This window comes from Leishmania panamensis (genome assembly GCF_000755165.1).
Source record: "Leishmania panamensis strain MHOM/PA/94/PSC-1 chromosome 26 sequence".
NCBI classification, from domain to species: domain Eukaryota; phylum Euglenozoa; class Kinetoplastea; order Trypanosomatida; family Trypanosomatidae; genus Leishmania; species Leishmania panamensis.
Window position 1 is genome coordinate 987035 of NC_025872.1, and position 11319 is coordinate 998353.

Here is an 11319-nt window from a genome sequence, read left to right on the forward strand (position 1 = left end):
TCCCACCAGCGTGACACTACTCCAGGTCACAGCGTCTCCTCCTCGTGGGGAAAGATTCGAGGTAGTGAATGTAAGCCTCGTAAGCTATTGCAACTCTGCTACAGGTGGATCAGAAGCCACTGCTGTATTCTGGAGACTCCCGAGGGGAGTCGCGTGTTAAACGCGCAGCGGGCTGTGTTGGGTCCTCTCGATGCCCTAGCGCAGTCGAACATGGCGAATGTGCTTCCACTCGCCTTGTTCTTCGTATGTCTTTTTCTTGCTGTATCGCTAGTGCTCTCAAAGGAGCCCCGCTCCGTCGAGCTTTGACCATTCGATTGTGTCTGTGTAGGCACATACGTCGCATGAGCCTGGAATAGTTGAGCACTCCGTTCTCCGCTCCCCTGCGAGGCAAACGTCCCATCAGCCAAGAAGAGCCACCCGTCCGTTCCGACACGAAGGAGCGATACTACCCACACATACACCCACCTACACACGTAAACACATGAACAGCCGCCGGGTTTCAATACGCCAGTCGCTTAGTTGTCCACCCACAAAGTAGCTACAGGCCTAGCCATATTTGTCGATTTGGAAAACGCACTCACATCACCAACTAGTGTCACCTAATTCTACCTCGCTCGCTTTGATCTCTTTCCATCGATGGCGTCGACACTCGAGGCTGAGATCGCCTTCCTCTTCAGCGTTGCTGCGCACCTGGGACATTCGTCGGAGCACATTGACGACAATGAGGGTGGCGCCGGCGCTGCTCCTCCTGCATCCTTTCTCACAACGAGTGAGTGTGAGGTGTTGGCCGAGTTGTTGCTCCTCGAGAAAAAGGAGTACGACTACGTCTGCGCGACGCGTGTCGACCCCGCCACGGCCGGAGAGGTGGAGGCCCTACTAGTGGAGAGTCCTTTGACAGCAATGTACAGAGGGGAGGCGAACAGCCCTTACACGCGCTTCGTTCTTAGCTTCTATAGCAGCACCCTGTACGCGCAGGTGCCAACGAAGGTGAACACAGTCGCCATACGTCTGTTTCAGCGCTTTCTCTGCGGCTGCCACAGCGAGGCCCTTCAACGCCTTCATCACGGCTGCGGCGGGAGCTCCATGGAGGCGGTCCTGCGCGAGTGTCTCAATCTGGCCGGTAATCTCTCGTCCACTCTGCAAATTGCGGCTCCGTCGCGGATGACGGGACTGGTGATAGGAGAGCTCCACTACGATGTGCAGGAGGTGTCACCACTTGACTATCTCGACGTGCTTTTGCCGCACATTCCATATTTGTCTCAAATGTGCCAGCAGGCCTCCCTCTTACTGCTGGCGCACGAGGAGATGGTGCGTCAGCCGTCTTCCCTTGTCGCACTGTTCACCATTGTCTTCACCATCCGGAATATGGGGACAGACGATGACGCGGTCGCGCTTTTGCTGGCCAGCTGGCCAGAGTGCAGGCAAGCCGCTTTTTACCGCATGAACGCTTTCTTGAACTGCTTCACGTAGTTGGCCGCTGATGTACTCACCTAGGCAGCGGGTAAGCCAGCCTCAGTGCGAGGCGGGGTGGGCGCGGTGGGAGAAAACACGAGGCGAAGACGAAAAGGAACTACTGCAGCAGTGTCGCGACGGCTGAGTAAGGAGCCTGCAAACCCCTGTGCGTTTGTGTGTAGGCGTCGCATCGCTCATGTCCCTCTCGAGGGATGCCAGTCAACGACTGTAAAACAAGGACAAATACGGAGATGAGAAATCACACTGACGTCGGAACGAGCCTAAGGCTTCTTGTCTCTCTTGGCGTTGCTGCACCTGTTCTCAACTTGGCTCGTCATCTCACCCACCACGGAGCTGCACTGCTGGCTGGCTGGCATGCAGAAACAGCGTCATACAGGTGATCGTAACTCATCGCTGATAGGTGGTTTGCAGGCGAAAAAATCAGTCGGCTCCTTCTTAGGCGGCGTAGTTTGTCTTTACTGCTCGCGGCTCTTTACCATCGCCCGCTGGGTTCTGCTCTGTGCCTCACTATCCCTCCCCCCTATTCCCCCCTATCCCACTCTTCCTATGGGTCAATGGACGTCTTCAAGCGCGCACACACGTGCAGACACGCCACAGTCGTTCCTTCCATTACGTCCCCCTCCCTAGCAATCTCCTCTTCGCTTTCTCTCCGACGTGTTCACAGCCGTCACTGCCTTGTGATTCCATCGTCTGTGTGACGTAGTGCACACGCATCGCTCTCACTATTTTTCCCCTTTGCATTCTCTGAGCTTCGTCTGCACACCTTCTGCCCTACGCGTGACGAGTACAGAATGGAGGAGTTCCACTACGAAGAAGTTCAGCTGTCGGAGATGACACTGGAGGACGGCGTGCTGCGCTTCCCCTGCCCCTGCGGAGACTTGTTCGAACTTCTTCTGGAGGACTTCTTCGCTGGCAACGATGTGGCGCAGTGCCCCACCTGCTCTCTCACAATCAAGGTACTCTTCACCAACGAAGAGAAGAGCTCCTTCCTGGCACAGAACAAGGTCGATGCAGTTTGCGCCGTAGCGGCGTAGTTGTTGTTCGCACTCTAACCGCGCTTTTTTTACTTCTTTTGCAGACGCCTTTTCTGGCATTCTCCGTTCGCTGCCTCGTTCGCTCTGCGTTTCCGTGCGCGTTTCCTCTCCCCTTTTAGCGCATGATGTGCTGCTCCTCCGCTCGCTGCCATGTGGATGATTACGCCTCCGCGTGTAAGCGTTGAACTCGTATGGCCGCTATGACATGTCTTTGGCTGTGTTTTTTTTTTTTTCATCTACCCCCCTTTCCCTTCGCTTTAAGCAGCCAACGTGTCTCGCTTCGATCGTATTCTCGCAATCTCCAATTAGTGCACTTTCCTCGAGTGTACCGATGCGCTTGTTCGCCACCTGCAGTGATTTGCACACGTGCCTTCAACCCACGCGAGAGCGCTCACGCGTACGTGTGTGCGGCTGTGGGTCGAGGAGGAGTTCGATGAAAGGAAGTCCGTGCATGCCTGCGTGCGTGCGTATGTGTATGGGAGTAGCTGTGGCGTGCGACCGTGTGCTTGGTTGCAGGTGTGAGGTTGCCCTGCTCTCTTCCACTCTTCTGATCCCAGGAGAAGTGCCTGAGGGGGATGCGCTCCATTCTGTCCGTCTTTATTTCCCCTTTTCGTGTCAACACTACCGCGTCGTGTGACTGCGATGCGTGTCTCGTTTGTCTACTGTCTTCTAACTGTTCGTTCTTCTGTTGCCTTTTTCCATTGGCTGCAGCCGTAGCTGCCACGTGCAGTGCGTACTCATCGCGGCACCAACACCAGGCGCATCGCTTTCTTCCCCTTCCTCAGCACATGAAGGAGACGAGCGAGACGAAGACGCGACGTCGCCCTTTCCTGAACCAAAAGAGAGCGGATGAGTTTAACACAGAGACAAGCCTTCGGCCGCTCCCCGAAGATTTCAGGACGTTTGCCTGCGTCTCTGTGTCGCGCATGCTCCTGTGACACCGCCTGCGGTGATGCTGCGCCAGTGGACCATCCTGGTGTCCTTAAGGGGTGCGAAGACGAAACTGCAGCCAGTCAATAAGAAAAACGTAGGCACAAATACGCACGTGCAGGGAGTTGCCTCGTCCCGTTATGCGTGCGCATGGCTCTTCGGTGTGTGTGTGTGTATGCTCGGTGCGCATACTTAACCCACACCATTATCGTGCTGCGGTCGTGTGTGCACGCAGGCCGTGCCACGGCGCTCCGCACGCATTCATTTTTCTCTCTTTTTTTTCAGGGCACACTTCCCTGCTGCGGCCTCTCCTCCTCCTCCGCCCACACGTTATTTCGCTTTATACACAGCTGAGGCGTAGCGCTGGGTGAAATGCGGATCAGGGTTGAAAGGAGTGGCAGTGCGTGCTTATCACTTCCTCCGTCTACCGAAGAGTGTGCCTTCCTCCTCTTTCTCTTACGGGTCTCTTCGCGTCATATGGGGAGCAGCACACTTGAGCTAAGGCAACCACCTCTTTTCTCCGAGAGACACCTGCAGAGGTCCACACGCACTCACAAACAAAGTGCAAAAGAGTAGCCAGCCGTGCAGTGAGCCTCCCCCCTTTTTCTCCATGTTTCGTCGCGTTGTCGCCCACACTGTGGCACCGGCAGCCCTGTGCCGGTATCTCACTGTCAGCGCTGACACCCGCGAAAGCCTCACCAAACCGCTCAGCTCTTTGAAGGAAGAGTGCAAGGGGCAGAACCTTGACTTGGCTGACATGGCAGAGGCGATGAAGGGCGCGACATACAAACTTCAGGAAGTAATCAAGAAGAGCGCCGTCGAGGATAAGCAGTTCAAAGGGAAAGCGCTCACGCTGTCCGCCTCACTGAAGGCGTACAACACGCGGCTCGCCAACCTCCAGAACGAGACGCGCTCTATTCAAGCTGAAATCGACGCCATCATGAAGTTGCTATGGGGCACGGACAGGCCGGAAGGCGCCAACTTCGCAACGCCTCCTACGGAAAAAGCACCCAACTCCACAGAAGACTTGGAGGTGGAGCCGCCACCGATCACGCGCGCACTTGGAGAGGAGAAACCGTCTGCATCGCCGAGTGCAGCGCCTCTGGTGCCCAATGTGGAGCGCGTTGAAGGAGAGCGCGTAGAGACGTCTACTACGCTTGGCACTTCCTCGTCAGCAGATGCCGGCAAAACGGAGGAAATCGAGGTGGAGACCATCGAGATCGAAGTCGAGCCGGCAGTGCGGGAGGATCCAGTCGAGACAATGAAGGTGACAGACATCACGAAGGAGCTCTATGAGCGTGGCATCAACTTCTCCGACTGCATGGACGCACGGACACTGCGAAAGCGCTATCGCGATGTGCTGAGTGGCAAGATCCCCACTACTGCCAACCAATCATCTTCTTCAGCGTCGAAGGGCTTTACGGAGCCGCTGACAGCGAACACCAACCAGCCGCGCATGCCTCAGCGGGCGCCTCCTCAGCCAAACCAGTACCACTACCAGCATCAACAGCAGTCGAGCACCAACAGCGCGGGCAGCGGAATCACCAACGACCCCTACCCCAACGCGCATCGCAAGATGGTGGATCCAATGAAGTTTGTGTATCAGATCAAGCAGGAGCTTGCACTGGAGAAGGGCATCGACGCACGTGCAGTCGACTTGTGGAGTGGCAAGATCAAGCTGGATGACAACAAGCGTCTCTACGACTACCCATCGATCCAGAGCTACCCGATCGAGGTGCGACAGAAGGGAGATGTGCCAGCGTAGTCAAAGGGTGGATGCGGCGTCTAGCAGCTGATCTCTCTCTCCCTCTCTCTCTCGGAAGGCAAAGGCAAAGCGCGAGTTTCTTCTGAGTCGACTCGTGTGGTTTGTTCGGCCTTGTGCGCCAGTGTGCAGCGGAGAGAAGCCACGCGGATATCGTTCAACGAGTGTCACTTGTGTGCGTGTTTTTCCACTGCTCTGTGATTGAGCAGTGATGTTTTGGATTCCGTGTCGTGTGAGTGTCGTTCACATTCCCTTTTTCCTTTTTTTTTTGCGAAGTGTGCGCGTGCGAGGGAGGGGGAGGGGCCACCATCGACGGTGATGACTAGTGAGGCCCTTTTTTCTTCTGTTTTGGCGCGCTCCACTCGACAGGCTGAGGGCACTCTGCTCGCCGGAGTGGGGTTCGTCAAAGGCCCTTCTTCTTTCCTGCTACACGGCACTGGTTGGATCAAGGATACTCTACGGCACCACCACATGGTGGTGGGACAGTGCCAGCGACAACGGCAGGAGGGCTGTGGAGCACTTTCATGCAAAGGCAGCCGCAGTCGTAGCGGATACGCCAAGGTAAGCAAACGACAGAAATTTACTCGGAGAGGCGCATTTCCATTTCCTCAACTCCCCTAGCGCTGCTGCGCCTTACCCGCCTGCATCTCCCGTGAGTGACGTGGGGAGGCTCAATTCCGCACTTGGCGCGTGAGTGTACACGCCGGATGGCGGTGTTCTCAGCGCCCTTCGGCAGCACTCATGCGAGTATGCAAGTATCGACTTCGGAGCACCACATGCACCCGCTCCTCATGCGCATCGGTCGCGTTTACGCCAACTGGTCACTCGCTGGTGGGCTTTGGGCGGAGTCGCCGAACGGGGAAAAACTAGCGCCATGAAGGCAACCGCCCTTCCGCTTTGCGAAGCTCCTTTCCTGACTCTGGATGACGGGTTTGACAGAGGCGACCCTCAAATCAGGAGCAGCCGCGATGTCTCATCGTCCTCATGAGCTCACAGCCACACTGGCAAGAGGCTCCAGTGCCCTGGTTTGCAGTGGTTGCGATGAGCCTAATGCAATGGAGCTGGGACTTGCAGTGCTTCGAAAAGAACTGGATCGGCGAATGCACAGCAGAGCGAGTGTGACTGTTGTGTCGGACTCGCTCTCCCTTCTCGTGTCGCTCAGCGCGCGCCCCACAACGATGAATGATGACATGCTGAGACGCGTGTGAGCGCCAATGCGGGTGCCTCTGCTTTGTGCTTGTCTTTGGCCATTGTGAGTGGGGGCGCAAGGACAGGGTGGCCAAGCTTGCCGAATCGGCAGTGGCAGAGGCGCCGACGCCGCTCGCATGGATCGTCGATGCGGTCACCCGTCTCAGATGCCAACTCGACATCCCCCCTTACCCGCACGGCAGACGCCACTGTCCTCGTCCTCGAGCAAGGACCCTGGAGACGGCTCGCGTGGATCGAGGCGCGCGGGCGACCCTTGTGTGTGTGTGTGTGTGGCGCCGAGCGCACAGCAGGGGTGCGAGGGAGAGTCAAAGAAGGGCAGCGGGAGGGGGGAGACCGCTAGGCGCATGACCTGGTGCGACGGCGAACGGTTTGTCCTTGACGCCGAGGATTTCGCCGTGGCGCCACGGGGAGGTGGATGGGCTGCGGTTGTGGATGCGCCTCCTTACCGGCTTGTCCGCCGTGGAGTGGCGCGGGGAGAAGGACCGTTGCTTTCACGGCGCGTGGTGTGCGCGGTGGAGTCCCTGCGTGTGCCTTCTTTTTGCCGCCGGTCAGCAGTACGAGTGACCCAGTGTCAGCTCTGCATGTGTCCGCGCTCTTTCTATCTTGGTGTTTTCAGTTCTGTGTTGTGCATAAATGGTCCGTGGTTGCGTTCCTCGGTGTGAGTTGCTGGTGACCTGAGGAGCGCTGGGTGGGGGGGGGGGTGGAGGGCGCCAGCGTTAGTTCGGAAGGACTGTGATTTTCTTGGGGAAGTGACGATGCTGGGGTTCAGGACGGCTGAAGCATGGATTTGTGCGCGTGTGTACCTCCGTGCGCATGAGAGGTGCCATATATGTGAAGAGGCGCAGCTGCCGTTGTGATTTTGACTTCGCTGGCGCATCACATTCTAGGCACGAACCCTGTCGAAACCTACTCACACAGGCAGACCGATGAGAGAAACACAAGCGAAGAAAATGTGGCTGGCACGAGTGCACGAGGAGACTGTCGAAGGTCTGTGTCCTTTCATTTCTATGTGCTGAAGGTGGTTTGACACTGTGTGGATCTCATGAATGCCGTGACAGTGGTAGTTTGTCCTCTTATTGTGTGTCACGCAAATGCCGTCGAGAGGGCCTGTGGACCTCATGAAGGAGATAGAGGGCAGTATGGCGGACGGGGAGCTACTTTGTGTAGGTCAGCGTCGTGTCATGCTCTACTTCATGATGGCACACTCTGTGTGTTGCAACTAGTGCTTTCTTTCGCGTCGTTCTTCCCCTCTTTTCTGATTTGTAGCTTCTTCACTCGCTCCTCTAAATACTAGAAGGCAGCGTTTGCTCAGTTTTTATCCAAGCCACTCAATCGTTGGCCTTGTGCTCAGCAGAAGAGGCTGCTCTTCAAGTAGGTTAATATCGGCTGACTGGCATGACAGTGCCAAGCGGAATATCGTCGAACACGTTCGACCACAGCGCCCTTCCCAGTGCACAGGGCGCGTCAGGGCCTTACGAGTTCACCAGCACCGCTGGTAGGCATGTTGCCGGCAATCTACAGGGATTCCGTTTTGTGGAGGAGAGCAACAGTGTGGCGCGGTCCAAGCCAGAAGCGCGCGCTTCTGCCATTAGTCGTCGCCGCCGCGACATCTGAGAGCTCACATGCGCGTCTGCGTGGGTGTTATGACGAGGTTGGCTGAGTGTTGTGCTTCTCCAGAGCGCTGATTTGTGGCGCTGTCACTCGACACGAGGTTTCACTGGAGACTGCGAAAGACCCCGCAAGGGCGTGCTAAGAGTTTCACTAGCATTTCTCGAGCACGGCTTCTTGTGGTATTGCGTATGCTCGAGAACCTTCTCGAGACCGTCATCGTACGCTTCCCTCTTTCCCTCTACTGGGACGGTTTTTATGCAGTCCTCATTCAACACACGAGCTCAGCCAATGAGCTTGTCTCCTCGCGTACAAGCTGGTGCCGTCATTCGGTGCAACAGGGCTTACGATCATGCGCTGATTATAGCGACTCTTTCTTGCTACGAGCACCAACTTTGCTTCTCACATCGCACTTCACACTCTCCTTTCTCTGATATTCCTCTGATCTTCAACGGATCCACTTGCGCGCTGCGCCTGTGACCTGTCGGGCTGCAGCTTTGACGTCCTTCTCTGCTCTGCAGGCCAACACGCAGATAGTGTAACTCAGTCATACCTACAGACACACGACTCTGGCGTATCACTCAACCCGTTACACGCTCTCCGTGTAGTAGATCGTGTAATACACAGTTGTCTCCTGCACATCGGACGAGTCAGCGCCCTTCAAGGGCTTCTGCAGTGGACGTCAAGGTGGCCCTGGAAGCCTCCATCTTTGCCTTTCCTGTTCATTTTCTCTGTTTTCTCCTTTCTGCCTGCATGACACGCACCCATCCACCCACCCCACCACACACACACACACACACACAGGCAAGCTCAAGCATACACACGCTTACGAACCGAGTACAGTTCCAGGACTGGGTGGTATCCCACACAATACTGCACGGGGTCATACGGACATTACTCGCAGGAAAGCACTGCCCGGCGCTTCTGTGGGCCCCAAAGCGTGACGACAGCCACCTTTATCAGGAGATGGCGGAAGAGACCTGTACAACCGACTCGGGGGAGAAGGTGCTTCAGCGACTTGCGGAGCGGTACTACGAAGCGTACAGGCGAGGCCGCGGCGGTGATAGCGCGCCAACGGTGGAGGTGTCGCTGATGCACATGATGGCGGTCATGGGAGAGCTATCTGCTCTGGCCTTCACGTCTTCGTCAAACATGTCGCCTTTTGAAAAGGATGAGGTATCGGTGCTGATCGGAAAGCTGAGCATCTCTGTGGCGATGATTGCTGAGGCTTTTCACCTGAATGTGGGGCATTCCATCCTGCAGTATCTTGAAGAGGAGCTCTGCACTACTCGGCTGTCGCAGTGTAGTGCGGACAAGAACGACTGCGAAACGACGGCAACGCTGCCGGGCGGTAGCGCCGTTATGGCCCCGCCGCCGGGCTCACCGGTGTCGGCCCCTGACGTTCGCTCCACGCAGCCGCCGCCAACAGCAACGAAGCGCGAGGACTCGGTTGTGCTCAGGCAGAGACCGAATGATGCCTTCTTCAGACACATCGACGAACTCGCAATGCTGCCGCGAGAGTCTTTCGAGAAGGCCGGCCTAAGGTGGGTGGTGACGCTGCCCAACGGTGCGATTGAAGAGCTGATCCCGAACGGGCGTTGGATGAAAGTACGGTACGAAGAATTTCCGCACTACCTAGCGCATATTGCTCGGTACCGCGAACCCTGTAGGAGTCAGCGGCAGTTGTTGCCTCCCTCTTCTCACTCCACTGGTGTGGTTAGGAGGCAGGCGTACAAGGATCTCACTGCCGCGTACCCGACTAACCAGGCCGCTGCCGACTCTGCTGGGACGTTCGGCATTCCTGCTATTCTTGCTCAGGCTCCAGGCTATGACCCTGATCGCGAGTCAACTCTTTACTCGCCAGGCCACTTCACGGGTGACCTCTTCAGCCCCATGTCACGCGCGGCGGACGTACAAACGACGAGTGTCGTACCCCCAGCTGCGGTGGTGGCGGAGGTGGGCGGCAGTGCAGCTGGCTTTGAACGGAGCACCCGCCCCTCTGTGCAGCACATCGGTCGTCCGTACGATGTGAGCTCGTTTCACGACAAGGTCAATCTGCTCCGTCGTGGGGCGGTGCCAAGCCCGGCGATTGCGCAGCTTGGCCTCACCTTCAGCGTGCCGGACGGCCAACGTGTTGTCGAGCTGGTCAACGATGGCATGCAGGTGGATGTGACCGCTGCCAATGTAGGCGAGTTTCTGCGTCTGTTGGACAACTATCCAAGAGCTCAGGCTCCGTCTGGCCGGGTTCACCGCACAAACAGTGTGCGGAAGATCGACGTAGGCCGGATCATTCCGGATGTCCCTCCCGCGTTCAGTCCATCACACTTCTCACACGGCCTCTTCGCTCCGTACCAGGAGTCGACCTCATCAGTGTACGTAGACTACGACAAGTCGGAGGGGATGCTGCCGCGCTACCTCAAGGAGCATCACGTGAACCCTACCGATACTCGTGGTCTGTACGTGAGTGCCGCACGCTCTTCTGACTATGCCACCTTAGAGCGCATCGTGCAGGAGGTGAAGGTGAATCCCTCTGCCTTGATCAAGTACGGTGTTACCTTCAGTGTGCCGAGCTCTCTAGAGCCGTACTCCACCTCAGAGGAGCGCCGCAGTGGTCTTCACGCCCTATTCCCTTCCTCCGCTTTGCAGCCGGTGCAGCCGGAAGATCGCTTTCACTTTCTTTCTCTTGCTCGTCAGTACTATCCCAACGTTCTGTGAGCGAAGGACAGGAAGTTTCTCCTTGACTTTTACTCGCTGCCGCCCTCCGTCACTACACACCTACGATAACTCAGTGTTCTGCCGTTAATGGAGGACACACCCGAGGCCGGAGCCAATAGCGGAAGAATGAGAAGAACTCATTGTCAAATGGCGAGAGGGCTGGACGCCAAGCGGAAGGCGCACTTGTTTTCCTCGTTGAGGGAAGAGGGTAGAAATGCGGCGATAAGTGAGATGTTGTATGGGACGCATGACTGCTCTGCACCTCTTTCCCTCTCCGTGACTGCAGCGATTCTCACGCGCCCTTTGACGATGCCGCCCTGTGTTGCGTACCTCTCCCTCTGCCTCCCGCTGTTACGCTCGCTTGCCCGCTACTCTCTCATTTTTACTCTTTCCTGTGCTTTTATGCACTTTTTAAAATCAAATTCGGCTATCGCGTCTCAGTGCTCTCCTTTGCCCGCTCGCCGCAGCGCACCTTCCTTTGTGTTTTCCATCACCTCCACTGATGCCCCTGAGTGAAGGGCAGACACCACAGCGCGTGGCATCCCAGGCATCAACATCCCCCCCTCCACTCTTTGTGGGGAAGCCGAG

General features: G+C 56.8%; 4 protein-coding genes across 4 annotated transcripts, besides 2 other annotated features; all 4 read left to right on the plus strand.

Moving 5' to 3' along the window:
• Nucleotides 1-636: 636 nt before the first annotated feature.
• LPMP_262590 (hypothetical protein) lies at nt 637-1470 on the plus strand (the record flags this gene model as incomplete). The annotated part of the gene is made up of 1 exon (XM_010701776.1): nt 637-1470. The coding sequence occupies one exon, from the start codon at nt 637-639 to the stop codon at nt 1468-1470; it is 834 nt and encodes a 277-aa protein (XP_010700078.1).
• Nucleotides 1471-2264: 794 nt separating this feature from the next.
• LPMP_262600 (hypothetical protein) lies at nt 2265-2507 on the plus strand (the record flags this gene model as incomplete). The annotated part of the gene is made up of 1 exon (XM_010701777.1): nt 2265-2507. One exon carries the CDS (start codon nt 2265-2267, stop codon nt 2505-2507), a length of 243 nt encoding a protein of 80 aa, XP_010700079.1.
• Nucleotides 2508-4047: 1540 nt separating this feature from the next.
• Nucleotides 4048-5202, plus strand: LPMP_262610 (hypothetical protein; the record flags this gene model as incomplete). Its single annotated transcript, XM_010701778.1, has 1 exon — nt 4048-5202. One exon carries the CDS (start codon nt 4048-4050, stop codon nt 5200-5202), a length of 1155 nt encoding a protein of 384 aa, XP_010700080.1.
• A 380-nt stretch (nt 5203-5582) lies between these two features.
• Nucleotides 5583-6876: a repeat region.
• A 2106-nt stretch (nt 6877-8982) lies between these two features.
• LPMP_262620 (hypothetical protein) lies at nt 8983-10731 on the plus strand (the record flags this gene model as incomplete). The annotated part of the gene is made up of 1 exon (XM_010701779.1): nt 8983-10731. The coding sequence occupies one exon, from the start codon at nt 8983-8985 to the stop codon at nt 10729-10731; it is 1749 nt and encodes a 582-aa protein (XP_010700081.1).
• A 525-nt stretch (nt 10732-11256) lies between these two features.
• Nucleotides 11257-11319: a repeat region.